General features: G+C 37.1%; 1 protein-coding gene and 1 non-coding gene across 4 annotated transcripts in view; one reads left to right on the forward strand and one right to left on the reverse strand.

Moving 5' to 3' along the window:
- The window catches only part of IFT81 (intraflagellar transport 81), a 185,084-nt gene that overhangs the window by 6,347 nt on the left and 155,133 nt on the right, over window positions 1-23,604 (reverse strand). For 2 of the 3 annotated variants that reach the window (XM_021698603.1, XM_021698601.1), the window contains exons 14-19: window positions 18,537-18,665; window positions 17,004-17,093; window positions 6,726-6,812; window positions 5,621-5,692; window positions 5,451-5,536; window positions 658-703 (exon numbers count right to left, since the gene is read on the reverse strand). In XM_021698603.1, coding sequence (XP_021554278.1) covers window positions 658-703; window positions 5,451-5,536; window positions 5,621-5,692; window positions 6,726-6,812; window positions 17,004-17,093; window positions 18,537-18,665 — 510 coding nt within the window. Of the gene's footprint in view, window positions 1-657; window positions 704-5,446; window positions 5,537-5,620; window positions 5,693-6,725; window positions 6,813-17,003; window positions 17,094-18,536; window positions 18,666-23,604 lie in introns of all 3 variants that reach the window. The other variant, XM_044921123.1, reaches the window with a different exon arrangement.
- On the forward strand, window positions 8,113-8,218 carry LOC123326654. The gene has a single exon (XR_006541229.1). It is a non-coding gene; the product is annotated as a U6 spliceosomal RNA (small nuclear RNA).

A 23,604-nucleotide genomic window follows, 5' to 3' on the forward strand; every position in this document is an offset into this window, starting at 1 on the left:
TTATAAAAAAAAAGATAAAGATCGAGCTGGTGCCTTTAAAATGACTGTCAAAAAGTGTTGCTTTATGAAGCCAATTAAAATAATCAATGAATTGGGTAACTTAAGCCCCGATGGTCAAGGTCTTTACTATCTACCACCTCTTCTACTAGGAGTGGCTCAGAGAACTGAGAAAATAAGACTTAATCACATATTCCGGCTTTCATAAGACTGGCAGGGAAGGAGCTGAATATGACAAGGAAGGTTTTTGGATTATTTGTGTTAAATGAATCAGTGTTTGTAAACGGCATGGAACAGTGTCTGGATCACAGTAATGAGCTTTGTGTTTATTAAATAAATTTATACTTATCTCATAAAGAGATACCTGAGAATTATCTGAAACTTGATTCATTACATGTGGCAGTTCTGTTTCTTATCCAGAACCTTCTCATAAACTCTTTGTTAAATAAAACTAGATTTTTCTCTAAAAATCCACATGCCTTCACTTTTGTATACACACACACATAAATTCCTAGAGTCTTCATCGTTGCAAGAGTTTAAGAAAGATCCAATTTCTCTTTGAAAACTGTACTATAACCTTTAAAAAGAATGACAATGTCAAAACCATGTACTGAAAGCCTGAATTAGATACACTTAAAAAAATAAATAATACATTCTTACCTTTCCAAGGTTTTCCTGTTCAGCAATGTTTTTTGTATACTGCTCCCTAGGGGATCAACATAACGATTTAGTTTCAATTTACTTCAATTGATTTCATCATACAACTAAATTATAAATTAACTTGTCAATCTAAATATATTAGGCAATATAGATAGAGTATTGGAATCAGAATGAAAACCATTACACTCTCTTTCCCCATCATTAGGCAGTTCTTCTAGTAAATACTGCATAAGAAATTAGGAGAATTAAAATGTTAAGTAGTATTTCTGGTTAATTTACACTTAAAACAATGGTAATGCATTTTTGCTTAAGCTACACTTTATTATTTTGTTATTTTTTTAAGTTTTAATTTATTTAATTAATCTCTACACCCAATGTGGGGCTCAAACCACAACCCAGAGATCAAGAGTCACATGCTTTTCCGAGTAAGCCAGCCAGGCACCCTAGTCACACTTCATTTTTGAAGAGGTTTGTAGAAAGAAGGAAGCACACACATTTTAAATAAACATTAAGTAACATCTAACCCTGCAATTTTACTTCTAGAAAGTTGTCCTGCAGAAAAACACTCATAACTTAAGATAAATATAAAGACTATTTACTTCACCCTTGCTTATAACAGTGAAAATCTGCAAACAAACTAGATGTCAATAGATGGGGAAATATTTAAATAAATTATGGTACATATATTCAAAGGAATAATATAGAGTTGTAAAAACGAGGGGGTAGATCTATAAATACTGAAATAGAATTTTAGATATGTATAATTAAGAGAAAAACTGTATATGTAGTTAAACCTGATTTTTGTATACATACACACATAAAATCTTCCCATGCATTTGCACACACACACTAGCAAATGCATGGGAAAAGAATATGGAATAATTATACACCAAAATATTTTTATTTTTTAAAAATATTTTATTTATTTATTTATTTGAGAGAGAGAGAGAGTGCAAGCAGGGGTAGGAGCAGAGGGAGAGGGACAAGCAGACTCTGTGCTGAGCCTGGAGCCTGACGTGGGGCTCAATCTCACAACCCTGAGATCATGACCTGAGCCAAAATCAAGAGTCGGGTGCTCAACCGACTGAGCCACCCAGGTGCCCCTACACCAAAATATTAACAATAGGCATTTCTGAGGCATGGCAATGTGGGCAACATTCAGTTTTTGGTTATTATACTTCATAATGGTTACTATTGTTTTTATAAACATTTCCTTTGTAAACTAAAAAAACCCTGTAATTTTCAAGTAAAAATAATACAAATAACATTGTATTGTGTTTTTAAACAAAAGTATAATTATACATATATATATTAAGATTTTTCAATTATTTTAAGTAATAAACGTGGGGCTTGAACCTACAACCCCAAGATCAAGGCTTGCACACTCTACCAACTGAGCCAGCCAGGTGCCCCAAAAGTATAATTATATTGTAATACTTCATAAGACAAAAAATGATATTTAAAGTGTTAAGGACAAAGATCGAAGGATGAGGAAAAAGGAATCAATGACAAAGAAGATAAAAGAGGCTTCAGACCTCACCTTTAGACAGAAAAAGACGGTGTTTCTGTGTAATGCTACATTGTAGTAAAAAGTTAAACAACACAAAACTGGAAATCTAAGCAATCATAAACCACAAAGAATTTCTAGCAGCTTAAATGAAGGAAGATCATGCAAAAAGCGGAGGTAAACGCAACTAGACTGGAGAGAATGGGAATCAAAAGTACTCATGGTCCTTGGGGCGCCTGAGTGGTTGTCAGTTAAGCACCCACAAGGGGCTGGGCACTCAGCAGGGAGTCTGCTAAAGACTTTCCCTCTCCATCTGCCCCTCCATTGATCCCTCTTTCTCTCTCTCTCAAATAAATAAATCTTAAAAAAAAAAGTACTCAAAGTCCTTACAGAGCTGGACTGAAGGCAGAATTTGGACATAGAAATGAGGGTAGAAGGGAATAAACACGATCTTGATGAACCTTCATTTTGACCTTAAAATTTATGAGACACTAAGTCAAACTGTTTACCTCCAGCTCTGCAGTGAAAAATAGCTAGGAGAATATAAATGATATATTCCTTAAAAAGAACTTATTGATATAGTTCGGATAGCTTTATTTACTTACTTAGAGGGGGAGAGGGAGAGGGAGAGAAAGAATCTTAAGCAGGCTCCATGTGGAACCTGATGCAGGGCTCGATCTCACAACCCTGGAAATCATGACCTGAGCCAAAATTAAGGGTCGGCAGCTTAAATGACTGAGCCACCCATGAGCCCCAAGTTTGGCTAGCTTTAAATAATTCATTTATTACCCTAGGACTGAGAAACGTCCAAACTATTTTAGAATTTCCATTTATATTTAATCAAGAAATCAAAGGCTCATGCTCTTTTACCATACAACACTAATACGTAATTTTTTAATTTATTTGATGAATTTATTCAAGAAATAATTATGGAGGGCGCCTGGGTGGCTCAGTTGGTTAAGCGACTGCCTTCGGCTCAGGTCATGATCCTGGAGTCCCTGGATCGAGTCCCGCATCGGGCTCCCTGCTCAGCAGGGGGCCTGCTTCTCCCTCTGACCCTCTCCCCTCTCATGTGCTCTCTCTCTCTCAAATAAATAAATAAAATCTTTAAAAAAAAAAAAAAAGAAATAATTATGGAGCACCTGTTATGTACCAAGCATGCCCTGGGGTTTCAGGAAGAAAACAAGACAGAATCCTTTTTCTCCAGGAGCTAATACTATATAATTTCCAAAACACTGCTACATGCATTATATTTAACTTGATCTTTGGTGGTATAAATTTTCCTCCTTATTTGTAGATGAGGAAATGATTTGCCCAAGGTTACAAAACTCAGAACTGGAAAAACCAGGTTAGAAAGAAATTTTATGAGTCCCTCTTTAGTACTTCAAAATAAAACATCTGCCTCTTTAAATAAAATTAAAATTTGCAGACAATCTTTCAAAACCATGCTAATTCCTCAGACCTTTGGTTTTACTTGGAAGTATCATAAAAGTAGAAAATGGAATAACAATAAAAATATTGTGTCTATAATAATAATAATAATAATATTTTAAACATGTATCAATGAATTTAGAGTACAGTTAACTCCACTTTATTTATAATATTCTTATGTCCTACTCTAGCCAGGGAAAAGTATTTTTTCTATAGGAAAATAAAGGAATGGTAAAGGTTTATGATGATTTTCAAAATGATGAAGAAGAATATCTGGCCTGAAAACCAATAGTTCAGAGGCAATATTTCCTTCTTTACTATTTATATTGTAACTTTGGAAGAAATGGAACTTAATTTCGAAAACTTTTGTTTTTCAAGCATAAAAGTAACTTCTCACATTTGTAAAATATTACCACTGACCATATAGATTTATTTGAGCAAAGGTTATATTCAATGAAAGAATGTGAGTAAGTACATTTAATATGTGTAATTTGTCAGAGTATTAGAAGAAATATTGTTCTATTTATAGGACATGTTCAGTCTGGCTTGCATTCCATTGCATTACATATTTAAAATATTAGATTCTGCAACATCCCATTTATTAGATTTCCTTTTTGTAACATTAATGTAAATGCCACTAAAAATCTCAAGTGCAATCTAGAATAAATGTGAATCCTTATTTTGAGTTCTTACTGGATGGTAAAAGTCAAACATCTGAATTGTGGTAAGGGGCAAAGAAAGCTTATCTTGTTCAATCACTGCATTTTGTCACAGCTAGCAATTCAGCCATAAGTGCATTTTTTTCAGGCAGCCTTTGATTTATTACAGTATGCTGCAAGCTTGGATTACCAAAAAAATCATATAAGGACTAGTGGTATTTACACACCCTTCCTTGAAGGCTGGCACAATGCAAACACACAGTGTCTAGCTGAAATACACTCACGCACTACACAATGAGCAGGCAGATGACTAGAGTCCAGGCCATGTGGGACTTTAAAAATAGACCAATCTTAGTGCTTATAAAAACGGAACCATGAAATTATATGTATTCCTGGGGAGGGGAGAATGGGAAGTTACTGTTTAATGATTACAAGAGTTCTGTTTGGAGTGATGAAAAAGGGTTGGTATTATATACTAGTGATCACCGCACAATATTGTAAATGTAATCAATGCAACTGAATTATACCCTTAAAACTGGTAAAAATGGCAAATTTTATGTTATATGGTTTTTTTGCCATGATAAAAAAAAAAAAAGTAAGCAAGCCAGCAAGAAAATTGTGTGTTTTCCTACTTAGTTAGTTAGTAGGGCTGGACTATCTGGAAGATGTTTAACAAGACTTAATCCTAAATAATATCTTAGTATCTGCTTATTTAAGTACTCCCAATCTTAGTAATTTAGTAATTCCATCTTATTTATAAAACTTCTATAAGTGACAGCCATAAAATAGAATGAAATCTTGCCATTTGCAACAACATAGATGGAGATGGAGACAAATACCTTATGATTTCACTCATATGTGGAATTTAAGAAACAAAATAAATGAACAAAGGGGGGGAAAAAAGAGAGACAAACCAAGAAACAGACTCTTAACTATAAAGAACACATTGATGGTTACCAGAGGGAAAGTAGGTGGGGGGATGGGTGAAATAGGTAATGGGGATTAAGAGTATATCTATCATGATGAGCACTGAGTAATGTGTAAGATTGTTGAATCACTATATTGTATACCTGAAACTAATAGAACACTGTATGTTAACTATTCTGGAATTTAAATAAAAAATTTAGTAAAAAAAAGAAAACTTCTATAGGTGAAAACATTAAGTAACTCAATATAGAAACAACAAAATTACTTGCCTAATTGCCTTTCTTTTTTCTTGTTGATCAGAAGAGACATATGCCTTCATCTCATCGGTAGCTCGACGAAGTTGTATTTCTAGGTTCTAAGTGGAAAGACCAAGTTTTAGGTTAAGTCCTTGATACAGAAAAATCTCAGAAAGGTTTTTGATCCATTTTCTTTGTTTTACCTTGATCATACAATTTGTGTAATGGTATCTACTTTCTTCTTGAAGACATTCTTCACGTAGTCCCCTGACTTCCTACAATATATAATTTTAAATGGGCAACATTACTGAAAGAATAATAATCAAATACAGAGAGGATGACTTTAAATGTACAACAAAATACCATCAGCGTAATTTCTTCTTTTGTAATTACAATTTTGTTTACCATAATAGACTAGGTAGCAATCTTTTCTAGAGACTACTCATATCACTCTAAAACCTACAGGTTTAGTTATTCACTTATTAAGTACCTATTGTGTGCCCAACTCTGTGCTAGGTGCTGAGGACATAGCAGTGAACAAGACTACAGATTCCTGCTCTCATTCAAGTAGAGGAAACAGACATAAGCAAGGAGACAGGTAATGAAGGTAGTTTCAAATAGGAATAAGTACTATGAAGAAGAGTCAGCAGTAGAATGTGATAGGGTAACCAGATGGGCAACATTAGATAGGGTGATCAGAGAAGACCTCTAGGAGGAGGTAACATTTAGGCTGAGACCTGATGATGAAAAGGGGAGATCAAGGCAAAGAGCTGGAGGCAGAGTGTCCCAGAGAGAGAAGAGCACAAGCAAAAGCTATGAGGTGAAAACAAGCTTGGCCTATTTGATGTGCAAGAAGGCAGCCAATGTGGCTGCGGCCTTGTGGATGAGGAGCAGAGCACCTGGACATGAAGTTCAGGAGGCAGGTGAGCCTTGCAGACCATAGTCTGGAAGTTAGATTTTAAGTGCAATGGAAAGACAGTGGAGGGTGGCCTAAGTTTTCTACAGGTTTCTTTGGCTCTCTATGGAGAAAAAAACCTCAGGAAGGTGAGGATAGAGGTGGGAGACCAGGTCTGAGTTACTGTGGGAGTCGAGCAGATGCACGATGAGGGCTTGGACTTTGGTGGTTGTGGTACAGATGGAGAATTCAGTGTGTACGCATCAAGTCTGAAGAAATAAAGATCTCTGGAGCTTAGGAGACCGGCTCAGGGGATGAGGGTAAAGATTTGGGAATCTTTTGTTGTCGGTGTAATGAAAACATGCATGCACAGGCAGTTTCTGCTAAATTGCTAAAATAAACTATCTTCTTACCTGTTCTAATTTGGATCGATTGCTTTCGAGGCCTGCTGCACAGCTATCATACTGGGATTTCTTTTCATCACACTCCTGGGTTAGTTCCTAGTATGAAAGGATAAATGATTGAATAAGTGAAAAACAAAGGCCTAAAATGTGGCCCTGAAACAATGCATGCCCTTGTCAGTCTTGTAACTTAACTCCTAGCTTCTTGGCATACTTCAGAGTTATTTACACAACAATCAGACATTTGAGAATTATGACAGATGAAGGTACTGATAAAAATAATAGCTACCATGTATTGAGCTGTATGCTAGGCTCTTTATTAGGAGCTGGGGATACAACAGTGAGCAAAACAGCCAAAATCCTTTCCCTAAAGTGTGTTCAGACAAGTAAACAGCTATGATGGGCAAATATAAGTGTTATAGGAGAACATAGGGCTCTCATAGGACCTAACCCAGGCTTGGAGATCGGCAGGGATAGAGAAACTGATATCTAAGTTGAGGGATGAAAGATTAGTACAATAGTTAGGGGGGAAGGTGAACAAGAGAGGAGAATGTTCAGGAAAAAAGAACACTATGTATGAAGGCTTGGGAGGCAGAGAGAAGAACAATAATTTAGGATGAACAAGTAGTTTATTATACTGGAGTATGTCTGGGAAGTGGGAGAAAACACTGAAGTCTTTGGCAGGGGCTTAGTCAGAAATATGGAAACCATGGTAGGGCCTCTGAGCTTTACACTTGTCAATAATTCAATCTCACCACAACCCTTTTAGTAGGTATTAATATCCTGACACCACGCTGGGAGAAAGTTCATGGAGGCCAAGTATCTTGCCAAAGATTATACTGCTGAAAAGGGGTGTCAGAATTTGAATTCAGGCTGTTTGAGTAGTTTCAAACTTTGTTCTAATGTAATATTTTGGATTAGATAACTTGAAAATCTTCTATAAATACTAAGAAATGTTAAAAATATCTGCAAATGCTTGATAAGGTCGAGCAAACACCTTTTCAAAGCCAGAGCTGAAATGAACTTCTCAAGGAAGTAAGAGGAATTACCAGGGCCAGAAACAAAGGATGACACCCTGAGCCTGCCCTTGGTGAAGGAAGCTGGGAGCAGTCAATCTTGGTAATGGAGGGATTCTAATATTCAGGCAGGGCAGAAGACAGAGTGGAAAGTTAGAACTGAGAACCCCACAGAATCCAAGCTATTTTTCAGCCTGGGTGTAAAGGGTTAACACCAGGCCTGGACTGAAGCCAGCCAGCCTCAGAATGACCTTGGTTTCACACAGCAGTTTCCGTGGGAACAGGAGAATTAACATAAATGGGTTAATGTTGTGTGTGCTTCCTTTGTTGTGTGGGACTGCATCTGGTTTGGGGTGACTGGCACAGTAGGAAAAACGGGTGGGGTGCCCGCTGCGGAGAACATATACTAAAACTGGAATGATACAGAGAAGATTAGCATGGCTCCCGTGCAAGGATGACATGCAAATTCGTGAAGCGTCCATATTTAAAAACAAAACAAAACTGGTGGGAGCTCTCTCCTGGGCTCAGACCTAGTTGGTGGTGACGTGGCTAAACGCACCAAGGAGGTCAGAATCATCGGTAAATATGGGACCCGTTATAGTGCCTCCTTCAGGAAATTGGTGAAGACGGAAATAAGCCAGCACTCCAAGTACTTGCTCTTTCTGTGGCAAAACAAAGTTGACAAGAAAAGCGGTAGGGATCTGGCACTGTGGTTCCTGCATGAAAACTGTAGCCAGTGGGGCCCGGACCTACAGCACCACTTCTGCCCTCACAGGAACGTCTGAAGGAATTGGAAGACCAGTGGAAGCTCCACCATCTGAAACACTGCTGGTCTATGATAAATGGGTTAACTTATGCATCAAAATTACTTTGGTTTGCTGTTAAATTTGTTAATTAGATGTTCTGATTTTCATTGCATTAATTTTGCTTTCTCAAAAGAGGCTTGGGAATGAAAATCCTTCTAATTTTAATTGGAAAAAGGAAACCGGTGGTAGAAAGGAGCTGTGACTTTTCTGTATGAAATGGACCTACAGATACCTAGGGCTCTCATGGGTGACAGTCATACACACCCTGAATGGGAGAAGGGGCAATAGAGGCTGTGACTGATGGGCCTCTCAAGGAGATGCGGACACTCTAGTAGATGACAGCCCTTTGTTTTGGTCTGTGAGCCTGATGGCTAAACTAGTCAGTAAATGCAGCTGCGCTGTGGCAGCGGCAGCTGGAGGAAAGGGGTCTGTTCCCAGGCAGGTTTGGGTTTGAATTCACCCTTACCTACATGAAATGCTAAGCTGAGATATGAATTCAAAATTAGCTCTAAGCTTGTGATAGTCCCAAAACACCTGGCAGAGCCAACTGCAAAGCCACTCTGGAGGGACACACCCACAGTCCTAGCTGTTGGGATTCAAAAGACAAAACCCGGGGCGCCTGGGTGGCTCAGTTGGTTAAGCGACTGCCTTCGGCTCAGGTCATGATCCTGGAGTCCTGGGATCGAGTCCCGCATCGGGCTCCCTGCTCAGCAGGGAGTCTGCTTCTCCCTCTGACCCTCCTCCCTCTCATGCTCTCTGTCTCTCATTCTCTCTCTCGCAAATAAATAAAATCTTAAAACAAACAAACAAACAAACAAAAAAAACCCCAAAAGACAAAACCCTACTAAAGATAAGCTCACAATCCAAAAGTATAAACACACATGGAAACGATCAATCCTTATGAGTGAAGATGAGAAGACTGAAAAAAAAAAAAAAAAACCCAGCAGGACGGCACTTCCAGGAACTTTGGATAGTAGAAATAAACCTATTAAATGAATATGCTTGAAATAAAGTTATAAAGGAGGAACTGAAAACAAAAGATTAAAAAATGTACAGTGAATAAAAATAGACAAAGATGAAAAAAAGTCACTGAAATTAAAAATTGAATGGCATAAACGTAAGAATAGACACAGCTCAGAAAAAGAGAGATGAAGAAATTATTTAAAATTCATTGCAGAGACACAAAAAGATAAAAATATGAAGGCGAAGTCATGCAACAGAAGACAGACACCCCCTGTTATCCCCATAGGGACGTGATAAGTATGCCTAACATGCATCTAATAGCAGTCGCTGGAGAACAGACTAAAAAGAACAGGGGAGAAAACATTTGAAGATATCATGTGGAATTTTCCTGGAATTAATGGAAGACAAAAAGCATAAATTCCAGCAGAGCAAATAAAACTAAATCTGTATTTAGATCGTGGTAGTGACACTGGACAACACCAAAGACAAAAAAAGAAATATCACAACCAATTATAGGGAAGATATTACCAATATCTTTAATGATAATTAAACTGATAGCAGACCTTTCAACATAAGAGAAACCAGAAAGCAATGAGCAAGCCATTATTTAAGGAAAAAAAAAAGATGGCTTACTTATAGTAATGATTTTCTACGGAGAGAACTACTACAAGAAAACAAAACAAGGAAATTTGATCAGGAAGAAGAAAACAGAATCCAGAAGGAAGGATCAACATACAAGCAGTGATGGTGAGAACTGTTAAATATGTGGGTAAATCTAAACAGGAAATGACTGTATAAAGTAGTGATTTTAAGTAATGACCACCATGACGACTGCTTTTAGAGACCAAGAAATAAAATGGAAATAAACTACCAGAGGATAACAACACACACGTAAGGCAGGAGAGGGTGTTAAACTATTGTAAGGTCCCTGTATTGTTGGGAGATGCTGATTAAATTTAGACTGTCAAGTCAGAAAAACAGACGTTAAAAATCTAAGAGTAAACAATATCAGAATACAAGATAGAAAAGGAAATAAAGGGAATAAAGAAGATAAAAAGAAACAGAGTGGTGCGATGAAGGGCAGGAAAGAAGCAGCACAGTAAACAGGATGCACAAAATAGAAATAAATTCCAATGTATCAATAATAAAAGTAAATGTAAATGGGATTAAATTCACCAATTCAAAAGACAGAGTCTCAAACTGAATTAAGAAACCACCCACACAAGATCCAGCCACATGCCATTTATGAGACAAGTGACAAAAGTAAGGGCATAGAAAGCTGAAAGAAAATAGAAATAAAAAGATATGCCAAGCAATCTTAATCATAAAAAAGTTGGCGTACTAATAGCAGACAAAATAAAAATCTTAGACCAAAAGCATTAGCAGGAATAAACAGAGTAAAAAATAATGATAAAATGAATAATTTACAGGGAAGGTTTTTCTTTTAAAACCAGGAATCTTTTTCTTAATTGTTGTAAAATAACATAAAATGTACCATCTTAACCATTTCTAAATGTACAGTTAAGTACTGAGTACACTCACATTGTTGTGCAACCGATCTCCAGAACTTTTCATCTTGCAAAACTGAAAACTCCTATACACATTAAACAACTACCCATTCACCAGGAAGTTTTAAATGATACATTTGAGAAGACTGATCTGATGAACACATAGAGAACCCAGTACTCAACAACTGGAAAAGACATACACATTTTAAGATCAAGGCATTAAAAAAATTAGGTTGGCCTCCTATCTCTTCATAGCCACACTTAACCTAGAAGACGGTGGAGCTATACTTTGAAAATTCTCAAAAAAAGAAAGCACGATGTAAAGATTTTATGTTCAAGTCAAGTCAATTTTTTAAATATTTAAGGCAAGAAACTCTAGAACACGCAAGAACTCATCAGGGAATATTGTTCTTGTGAGTTTTTTTGGTTTTGTTTTTTTTTTTTGAGGATTCTCCTAAAGGACAAATCACAGAAAATAAAAATTAGGAAAAAGGGCAGTGAAAAGATTGGTAATGAGTACTGAATCTAATAATTACAGGTCAAACACTGAAAACAAAAGTGGGAACCAGGGAAATAGAATGTAAATGTTACATGCCTTAGCAATGTAGAAATGATACAACAAAACCTGCAGGGAAGGGAAAGGTAAAAGAAGGTGGAAGGTAGAATAAATAAGCTGGTTTCCTCAATTCTTAATTGCTGGGGATGGGTAGGGAAATATCAAAGGATATAATTTAAAGCTGATGAATCAAGTTATGAGGATATTAAAAGTATAAAGGCAAACAGTAAGAGAGACTATAAAATTGACTAAAATCAGGTGCTAAAGGAGAGAGAAGGGAGGGAGAAGGAAGAGGAAATATACTAATTTCATCCTTGCTCACAGTGGGGATTAATAGATAATACCTACAGAAATGGATGATTAATGGGGAGTTACAAATAAAACCACCAGAACAAAACCACAAGCCAGAAACAAATACAGGGAGGGAGAGGGAGAGAGAGAATGAGAGGACAAACAGGATTTTTTAATAGGTCTTAAAATCGAGAGCTACCCTTAAAATGTACTAAGATCAAATATGTCTGCGTATCAAATAGATATAAATGGGCTAAACTTACTAATTAAAACAAACCCTTCAGATTATATCACATACCCAAACCCAATTCAACCCTATTCAGAGACACAGCTAAAACAAGATAACTTTCAAAAAGCTAAAAGCAGGGCACCTCAGTGGCTCAGATGGTTAAGCGCCTGCCTTCGGCTCAGGTCATGATCCCAGGGTCATGGGATCGAGTCCCGCATCGGGCTCCCTGCTCCTTGGGAGCCTGCTTCTCCCTCTCTCTGTCTCTCATGAATAAATAAATAAAATCTTTTTTTAAAAAAAAAGCTAAAAGCAAAAGATGGGCAAAAGTACAGTAGGCAAATGCAAATAAAATGAAGCAGAAATTTTGTTCTTAATATCAGAAATGAATTTTGTCTCCCACTACCAAAAAGGCCTTTGTCCTTTTAGAGAGTAGAATAAAGGTATAGAGAACAAACTTTAGGCAGCCAATAAATAATTATCCATTCATTAATTCTCAGAAAATTTCTGGAAAACACGTAAGGACCTGTTTTACTTTTGGGGAGTGTAGAGAAAGAAATAATTTCTATTCTTTCCCTTAAACAATCCTTCACAGTTTGAATTCTTACCCAGAGCATGTATTTACTTTTATAAGAAAAAGTGATCAATAAGAAATATTTCAGTAAAATCAATAATTGTATCATATACTCTAAAATGAGTATTTTAGCTTTTTCCATATATTAGCAATTATATGTATTATGACATTGAATTACATATAATTTATAGAACTACTCCTAAGAAAACAAACATGAAACTTTTCAAAATCCTATTCTACCTCTAGGTGACTATAAAAGATTTAGATAAATGTAAATTATACATCTGGAGTTACGATACTCTGATTTTCAAACAGTTGTTAATATTCAAATTTAGAACATGCAAGTACAACAGAAAGGAAATGTATTAACACTTCACTATAAAATTTCCTAAATATTTGAGTTGCCCATTAAAGCAAGAAGTATATATATTTTTAGTATAGTGCATTTTTTAAAAAAGATTTTATTTATTTATTTGACAGAGAGAGACGCAGTGAGAGAGGAACACAAGCTGGGGGAGTGGGAGAGGGAGAAGCAGGCTTCCTACTGAGCAGGGAGCCCTACCAGGGGCTCGATCCCAGGACCCTGGGATCATGACCTGAGCCGAAGGCAGACGCTTAATGACTGAGCCACCCAGGCACCCCTAGTATAATGTATTTTTAAGTAGTTCTGCACTTTACCAATATATCTATGTAGTTTTGAGTGGTAAGTACACTCAAACAAGTTAAAAATAATGGTTCAGGTAGAGAACAATTAAGAATTTCAGTTAATATTTGCAAAGAGCTTATAATCAATGACATGGCTAGCCTTTTTTTTAGTATACTTTTTATCACAAAAGGTTTCTGGATAAGAGTAGAACTATACATGGATGCAGGAGATGGACATATGGAGATAAGCAAAACGAGCATCAGGCACTCACCAAACACACTGAATTCAAACATTTTAAAAAAAACAACAGTTAATACAAATATAGACAAGTCCTGTACTCTTTTTTTAAAAAGGTTTTATTTATTTATTTGAGAGAGTGAGAGAGAGCACAAGCAGGGGGAGCAGCAGAGGGAGAAGCAGGCTCCCTGCTGAGCAGGGAGCCCAATGTGGGACTCAATCCCAGGACCCCGGGATCATGACCTGAGCTGAAGGCAGATGCCCAACTGATTTAGCCACCCGGGTGCCCCTCTGTACGCTTTTTGAAAGATTTTTTTTAGGGGAGCCCAGGTGGCTCAGTCGGTTGAGCATCCAACTCTTGGTTTCAGTTCATGTTGTGATCTTGGGGTCGTGAGATCGAGCCCCACATTGGGCTCCACACTTGTCAGGGAGTCTGCTTGAGATTCTCTCTCTCCCTCTCCCTCTGCCCCTCACCCCACTCGTGCTCTCTCTCTCTCTAAATAAATAATCTTCAAAAAAAGTTTTTTTATTGTGCTAAAATAATACATAAAATGAAAATTACCACTTAAACCATTTTTTTAAGTGTCCAGTTCAGCAGCATTAAGCACATTCACACTGTTGTGCAGCTGTCACCACCATCCATCCATCTCCAGATCTCTTTTCATCTTCCAAACCAAAACTCTGCCCCATTAAACACTTAACTTCCCATTCCCTCTGCCCGCTACAACCACCATTCCACTTTGTGTCTGTGAATGTGACTACTCTGGTCACATTCCTGTAAGTGGAATCATATGGTGTTTCTCTTTAGCAGTGTGAGTTTTCAACATGGCAGAAGACAGAGATGAAAATGTTGACATGGCTCAGGTACCCTCTTCGACTTGATGATAAGAACTGGAGAGTTGTATTATTTGGGAATGGTGGTAAGATAGCTACAACTCTTTATAATGAGAGATGTAGGCAGTGCTTCATATACAGAGAAATCTGGTTAAATTACATGAAAATGAGTTTCAGGTTTGGTTAAATTATTATATTATAATAAATGACTTTACAGAATTTAAGATTTGGTATATGGTTTACTTAGAAAACAATTTGGTTGAAAAGCAATAATATCCCTTCTTTTAAAACTATCTTTAATAATTATAATGATTCTATAGTTCATGTTCTTAATCATTCTATCTACATTGTCTGAATAGAACCTTAAAGTAACTAGCAGTATGTACTAAAATTCCAACCATTTAAAAAAGTATATATGAGAGGACAAGGCTAAAATGCAAAGATGAACACTGTTCAGCTGTTACTAATAGGATAATAACGGGTGGTGTACTAAAGATGTCAATTAAAGTCCCTGACATACCTATAGCCTCTCCAGAGGGAAAATTCTCTAGGCAGTCATACCTGGTACCATATCACCCTTCTTTCTTCTCATCCTGTCCTTACCCATGAGCATAGCTGGTTAGGCTAAGGATGGACCCCTGACCTGACCTGAGGATAGCCCATTGTCTATAAGACAATTGGGCATGAAAAACTGCCCCCAAAACAGAAGAGCTGCACCAGGAATTTGAATTAGAAAATGCAAAGAAAATGGGGCAGCTAGTAGTGAAAACTTCAACACAAAATATATAGAGAGAAAAGTCATAGGGTGCAATATGAACAATGCTTGGAACATAGAAAGCCCTTAATAAATGTTTTTACTATTACATTCATCATCATTATCCACACGCTCCCACTGCTAGCATTCCTGAAACTTCCCTGACCCAAAATGCTCTTTGGTTACAGTACCTCTACCTGTTCCAGACAGATTATGGTTCTGATCCTTGGAATTCCATGCAGTACACTTCCTTTACTGTCTTAAATATCCTTTCAATAAAACTCATTTAAAACATAAATGAATTTAATAAAAGAAATATTTACAAATAGATTTCTTAGCTTACTATTAGGAAGAAATTTTATCATCACTAGAAATACATATAACCAGTCCCTTTTGTTTCCAAGTTACTTACTCAAGAAAAGCATTAAGTAAATCAATGGATTAGAATGTAACCATGAAAACAATTCTTGATGTCCTTAATCTCAAAACCTTGTTCAAAAATTCCCTTTCTGAAACTTTTCCTTCCTAACAATCACATCACTTGCTTCCTCTTTCCTTATCAGTTAAGTATATGGTTCTGATTATACTTTTTTCTTTCTTTCTTTCCTTCCTCCCTCCCTTCCTTCCTTCTTCCTTCTTTGTAAGCTCTATGCCCAACATGGGGCTCAAACTCAAGACACCAAGATCAAGAGTCACACGCTCCACCAAGTAAGCCAGCCAGGTGCCCCTTTTCTATACTGTTCTTTTTTTTTTTTTTTTTAAGATGTTATATATTTTTATTTGAGAGAGAGATAGAGAGCACGAGCGGGGGTGGGGAGGTAACGGGCAGAGGGAGAGGGAGAAGCAGGCTCCCAACTGAGCAGGAGATCACAACCCGAACTTAAGGCAGACAATTAACCGCTTAACTGACTGAGCCACCTGGGCGCCCCATCTATATTGTTCTTAAGTTGGGTTATCTTTTGTCTTTCTTGAAATTTGTCTCATCTCACCTATGAGTGTATGGACTCCAGAGAACAGGGACTTGTCTCTTCCATTTCTTTTGTGATGACAGTGGTGTGTACTGGAATGAGCAGGAAATGTGAAATAAGATAATACAGATGCTGGAGTCAAGCTGCAATTCTCTCACTGCCTACTTGTCTATTTGGATAAGTCACTAAACCTGGCTCAGGCCCCACGGCATTTTCTATAAAAAGGAAATGATGTGATTTTTCACTGTGCTCCCTTGACTGATGGATGGCATTCGTGAAGAATTTTATAGTTCCATACTCAGGCACATGCAGTACAACCCACATTCAAACCTAAAATTACTACATGGAGAGTGATAAAATAACAACAGCTAATGTCAGACGGCAGAGGCCATCGGATCTGCATTTGTGGAGGGCATTTACCTTCTAACAGTTTAGCTTCAAAGCAGTGGTTAGAATTAGCATTCAAGCAACGGTATTTCATCACTTATCACAGGCTTTCGTAGTTTGCCCCTGGCCCTGCTCCCCAGCAAAGCAAGTCCATTAATCTAAAGTTAACTTGTCACCACTCACTGGCAGACTCTGAGCTTTTACCTGGCCACAGAAGAATGTGACTTCATATTTATAGCTCTGACATATATCAGATTTAAAGCAAAAATCTAATCTAGCTGCACTTGTGATTTCAGCTTAAACTCCTTCTCTTTCTTTCCCCCGATAATTTGACAAAACAAACAGCACAAATTAAACAAAAAACTTAATAGGTCACATTATTACTCTATTTTGTGGAATCATATCAAAATAATAATAATAAGAATTTGCTTTCTATAAATTACCCAAGTAAAATATTCAGGATTCTAACTAGTACATCTGAACAAGATAGGATGCTAAAAGTATCACAAATCAAATTCACTTACTTGACATTTCTGACGCAACTGTCGTAGTTCTTTTATAACTGGGGCTAGAGCTGACTTCTTTTCAGATACCAGTGAATTCAGCTTTTTTACCTGTCATTTAAACAAAATACATGAGATCTAAAAAAAAAAAAGAATTCAAAAGAACAAAAATACTACATGCTTAAATGTATTTATTGAAGTGTTATATAAAAGAGTAAAACTGTAAATTACTTCAAAACCAAACAATGGGGAAATGATTTAGTAAATGTTGTTTCAGTAAGATGGAATAGCATTTAACTATTCAAAAGGTCAATTATTAAGACTGCAAAACATGGGAAAATATTTGTAATCTAACATTGAATGATGAAAACAAATTAGGAAGTTGCCTGTATACAACTACAATCATGCTGTGTTATTAAAAAATACGTAATTATGTAGATTATATAGTATATGCATAACATGATGAAGTGATATTCAAAATACATAATAACCCAAAGGATATAAGTAATGACCAATCAAAATGGACACTAGCCATAGAGACTAATGGGATCTCAGAGTCTTCTGATTTTTAGGAGTCAGATTGTAGTGAGATCCAGAGGGTTCTGGGCAAGTAGCCAATGTGGAAAAAAATAGGTGGAAGTGGGTACTCTGAGAGTCTGAGGCAGCAGCTATTTACCAATAAGGAAAGATTTCAACATTTGAATGTCTGATGAAGCTGCCATCAGTGCATTCAGGCTGAACAGCAGCTCCAAATATGGAAAGATACTAAGGACACACACAAAAATGAAGTAATTTTATTAGTTAGTGTGGTATGATTTGGGAGAACTTATTTTTTATCTTAAATATTTCTTTAATGTTCTGTAACTTTTACACACTTCAAAAACCGCAAAGATAAGGCAGGCATTTCAATACATAATGCTATAGGGTATTTATTAAACCCAACATGTTTCCTTGGAAAAAAAACCCTACAAAATGCATAAATTATGACAAGTTGAACAACTTACTAGAATGGAAACATTCAGAAGAGATTGCTAAAGACGATGAAAGAATATAAACAATGTGCAGAAATGAAAATTTGAGTGTTTCACTGAAAACGAAATACAAAAACATCTGCCTCTAGCTATACAATTAAAAAAAAAACTATAAAAAAAAAGTGAAATCAGGGCGCCTGGGTGGCTCAGTCATTAAGCATCTGTCTTTGGTTCAGGTCATGATCTCAGGGTCCTGGGATCGAGCCCTGCAAAAGGTTCCCTAATCAGTGGGGAGCCTGCTTCTCTCCACCCCGCTCTTACTCTCTCTTTCAAATAAATAAAGTCGTTAAGAAAAAAAAATCAAGTGGGACGCCTGGGTGGCTCAGTCAGTTAAGCGTCTGCCTTCGGCTCAGGTCATGATCCCAGGGCTCCTTGCTCAGCAGGGAGTCTACTTCTCCTTCTGCCTGCTCTGCCTGCCGCTCCCCCTGCTTGTGCTCTCTCTCTCTCTCTCTGACAAATCAATCAATCAATCAATCAATCTTAGGAAAAAAGAAAAGAAAGAAAAAAAATCAAGTGTAATCACCATTTCAGACATGTCGTCAAGTGTTCGGCCTTTCATCTCATCAACCTCAGTCTTCAGTGCAGATACCCTTTCTAGCTCTTCCTGGGTGTAACTATATCCAGATATACCCTTTTTCTCTTCAATAGTTTGCTAAAAGTAAAGAATAAAAATAGGTGTCAAAAATGGGGTCCACAAAATGGGTGTTAAAACCTCGATGATTCCATAAGAAGTATACAGATTTAATATATAACAATAAAGTTATAAATAAAATAAATTAGCTTAGAATCATAAATAATTTAATAATAAATTATAATTTGATGATAATTACATATCTTTATAGGTTATAAACTTGCACTAAATTTTACTTTGGTATCCTTGGGTGCACAGTATTTCTAATTTTAGCACTCAATAAATATTTGGTGACTGAATGAATTCTCAAGTGATCAATATATTTGCATTCACTCACCCATCCAGTATTTATTATATACCTAAATGTGCTGAGTATAGTTCTAAGCACCAGATATACAGCAGTGAACAAAACAGGAAGAAAAAAAAAACTTCCCTCACAGAGCTTACTTCTAGTGAGAGTAAACAAGCAATATGTAGACAAATAAAATACATAGAGTGTGAGGTGAAAATGGGGTTGGAATCTTAAACACCAGGGTGGTTAGAGAAGGTCTTTCTGAGATGACGACATCTGAGCAAAGCCCGAATGAAGTGAGGGAGCAAGTCATACAGATATCCAGAGGATCAGCAAGTGAAAAAGACATGTCTTTCCCAAGAAATAGCTAAGAGACTGGTGGAGCTGAAAACGGAATGAGAATGAGGTTCGGGGGGAGGGATCATACAGGACTCATATGGTTTGCTGGAACAGTCTCAGTTAAAGTCTATTGTCCTTTGCATTTTCAAATGTGTCCTACTTCAGATGATAAATTATATGGTAACTTTATTTTTAGGCCAATGAAAGAGCTTCGGCTTATTTTAAATGAGATGGGAGGCTTGTTGGGTGGTTCAGAGTAAAGGAATTTTTAAATAGCCACTTTAACATCTGTGCTGAGATCAAACTGAAGAGGGACAAAGGAAGCCAGTTAGAAGGTTACTCCAATAATTCAGGTTAGAGATAATGGTAGCATGAATCAGATGGTGGTGGTAGAGGTAATGAGAAGTGGTTGTGTATCTATTTTAAAGGTAGATCCAACAAAATATTATGACAGATTAGATGTAGGGTGTGAAGGAAAATGAAGGGTAAAGAATGACTAAAGTTTCTGGCCTGCAGAACTGAGGGGATGGAGCTGCCATTTGTTGAAATGAGAAAGACTCGGTAAGACCAGGTTTGAGGGAGTAATGAAGTTCAGAAATTTAGTTTTGGGCATTTAAAAGATTCAAAATGTCTAGTAGATATCCAGTAAGAGGTCAAGATGTTATACGTATAAGACTGGAACTTGAGGAGAAAGCTAGGCTAGAGATACAGAGTTGGGAGTTGTCTGCATAGAGAAGGTCTTTAAAGCCATGAGACAGGATAAGATTACCAAGGGAGTGAAAGAAGAGAAGAGATCCAAGGGCTAAGCCTGAGGAACTCCAATTTTTAGATCTTGGAGAAATGAGAAGAAATCAGCCACAGAGTAGGAATAGGAGTGCTAGTACGGGAGAAAAACAAGGAGAGTGTAGTTTACTAGAATATAAGTAAAGGAAGACGGAGTGATCGACTATGTCAAGCACTGCTAATAGGCCAAGTAGGAAAAGGGCTAAGAAATGCTCACTGGGGGGCGCCTGGGTGGCTCAGTTGGTTAAGCGACTGCCTTCGGTTCGGGTCATGATCCCCGAGTCCCGGGATCGAGTCCCATATCGCGCTCCTTGCTCAGCAGGGGGTCTGCTTCTCCCTCTGACCCTCCCCCCTCTCATGTGCTCTCTCTCTCTCATTCTCTCTCTCAAATAAATCAATAAAATCTTAAAAAAAAAAAAAAAAGAAATGCTCACTGGGTTTAGCAGTGTGAGGTACTGGTGATCTTGATAAGAGAAATTTTGGTGCAGTGACCTGATTGGAGAGGGTTCAAAACAGGATGGAAGAACCAAAAGGAAAGAAAGAAAAGGAGAGAGGGAATGGAAGAAGAGTTGGAATTTGGGGCTGCCAATAAAACTGACACTCCTGAGAAAGGAGTAGAGGGAACTATAGAGTATTAGCCCAAAATTCTATAGGCAATTTCCTCTTTGGGCATTACCAAATCCTCAGCTGTGCACAGGGAAGGTAAGACTCCTAGTAGCCAAGTGGAAATAATTAGATGGGTGACTAAAAAACTGGGCAAAGACTTCAGTATCTCATAGTGCTACAGAGAGAGAGGTAGGAATTCAAGACTACTCAAAGTGTGTTGCTCCAGACTATCAGCTGAAACCCTAGAAAGGCTACTCCTAAGGAGTCATAACCTAAGAGTAAGAGCCAGGCACAAGAAGTATTCCTGGGAGTAGAGTTTCTGCCACAGGTATAAGGACTGCATATTAGGAGTAAGAGAAAAATATCAGCTTTAGCAAAACTGGATCAAGATGATCTATGAGGAAAAAAAATCAAATGTTCTTTTAAGGAAGGAAATGTTTCCAGAGCCTGACATTCAATAAAAAAGTACCAGATAAGCAAAGTAACAGGAACAAATGTCTGAAAATCAAGAGAAAAAAATTACAGATAATAGAAAGACACCCAGATGAATTCATCAGATAGGACATTTAAAATAGCTGTGATTATTATATTCAAGACAATAAATGAAAAGTTGGAGAATGTTACAGATAACTGGAATCTATAAAATAAAATCAAATGGCAATTCTAGAACTGAGAATGGTAATAAGTGATATTCCGAATTCAATACATGGTTTACATAGCAGATTCAACACAAAAGATTAATGAATTAGAAGATGGCACAGCAGGAAAAAATTCAGATTAAGTCACAGAGAGCAAAAATAATGGAAAATGGGGGGGGAAGGCAAAATGGGGTGCCTGGGTATCTTAGTCCATTAGGCAGCCGACTCTTGATTTCGGCTCAGATCATGATCTCAGGGTTCTGGGATTGAGCCCCACCATGGGCTCAGCATGAAGCCTGCTTAAGATTCTCTCTCTCCCCCTGCCTCTCCCCCTGCTCATGCTCTATCTCTAAAAATATATAAATTAAAAAAAAAAAAGCAAAACCCATAATAAACATGGTAAATAGTGAAAAAGCCTAATATACATATAACTTTAACTGTAACACAAGGAAAGGAGAGACGAGGATGAGATTATAATATTTAAAGAAATACTGGCTGAGAACTTTTCAGAAACTGACAAAATACATTAAGGCCACAGATTTAAGAAGCTTCACAGACCCCAAGCCAGATAAATAAAGAAAAACCTAGGAAAATCATAGCAAAATTGCTGAAAAACCAAAGACAGAAAAAAAAGTCCTAGCAACCAGAGAATAACATACTGCCTTAAAAAACAACAAGTAATAATTGAAGCCAGAAGCCAATGGAATTAAATCTTTAAAGTAAGTGCTGAAAGAAAATAACTGCCACCCAAGAATTCTATATTCAGTGAAAGTGTGCTTCAAAATGAAGGTGCAATAAAGATGTTTTAAGAGTGGGCCCTAGGGAGCCCTGCAGGCCAGCTGCTGGCTAATAAAGTGGACAGCTGTCCTCAAAAAAAAAAAAAGATGTTTTAAGAAAAACAAAAATTGAGAGGATTTATCACCAGCAGACCTACATTAAATGAAATACTGAAAATGAGATTCCAGTAGAATAATGATGCAAGAAGGAAAAAGCCATGAAACAGATAGATAAATCTAGAATAATATTAAATACAATAATATCATGTGGGATTCAAGTTATATATAGAACTTAAAAATATATATCCACAATAGCACAAAATATGAGAAAGAGGTAAATGGAGCTAAAGTGTTATAAGTTTCTTTCATTGCCCAGGATATAGTAAAATAGGAAAGACTGTAATCAGTCAAAGATGCATGTTATAGTTTCTGGCATAAGCAGAGGAGAAAAAGGAATGAAGAACTGATGGAACAAATAGAAAACTTTGAAAAATCAGTAATTACATTAAATGTAAAGAGATTAAATTCTTCAGTGAAAAGACAAAGATTGCTGGATAGAACTAGAGTGCATAATGCTAAGCAAAATAAATCAGTCAGAGAAAGACAAATACCGTATGATTTCACTTACATATGGAATATAAGAAACAAAACAGATGAACAAAGGGGAAGGGAAGGAAAAATAAAATAAGATAAAAACAGAGAGAGAGGCAAACCGTAAGAGACTCTTAACAATAGGGATCAAACTGAGGGTTGCTAGAGGGGAGGTGGGTGAGGGAATGGGGTAAATGGGTGATGGGCATTAAGGGGGGGCACTTGTAATGAGCACTGGGTGTTATATGTAAGTGATGAATCACTAAATTCTACCCCTGAAACTAATACTATACTATATGTTAACTAACAATTTAAATAAAATCTTGGAAGAAAAAAAAAAAGACAAAGATTGCCACACTGTATAAAAATATAAAGCTAACTATATATTTCATTTTTTTTTAAAGATTTTATTTATTTATTTGACAGAGAGAGACACAGCGAGAGAGGCAACACAAGCAGGAGGAGTGGGAGAGGAAGAAGCAGGCTTCCCGCTGAGCAGGGAGACCGATGTAGGGCTCGACCCCAGGACCCTGGGATCATGACCTGAGCCGAAGGCAGACACTTAACGACTGAGCCACCCAGGCGCCCCCTATATATTTCATTTTTAAAAAAAGATATTATTTATTTATTTGAGAGAGAGCGAGAACACAAGCAGTGGGGAGAGGAAGAAGCAGGTTCCCCACTGAGCTAGGAGCCCGAAGCGGGGCTTGATCCCAGGACCCTGGGACCCTGACCCAAGATGAAGGCAGACACCCAATGGACTGAGCCACCCAGGCACCCCTATAAAGCTAACTATATATTTCTTATGAAATATATACAATAATTATAAAGATGGAGAAAGGTTGAAAGGATGCAAAAGATATATGTCTTTTAAACATTAACTAGAAGAAAGTTTGTGTGGCTGTATTAATAACAGATAAGTATATTTTAAGGCA

Source organism: Neomonachus schauinslandi, chromosome 14, assembly GCF_002201575.2.
Source record: "Neomonachus schauinslandi chromosome 14, ASM220157v2, whole genome shotgun sequence".
Classification (NCBI taxonomy): domain Eukaryota; kingdom Metazoa; phylum Chordata; class Mammalia; order Carnivora; family Phocidae; genus Neomonachus; species Neomonachus schauinslandi.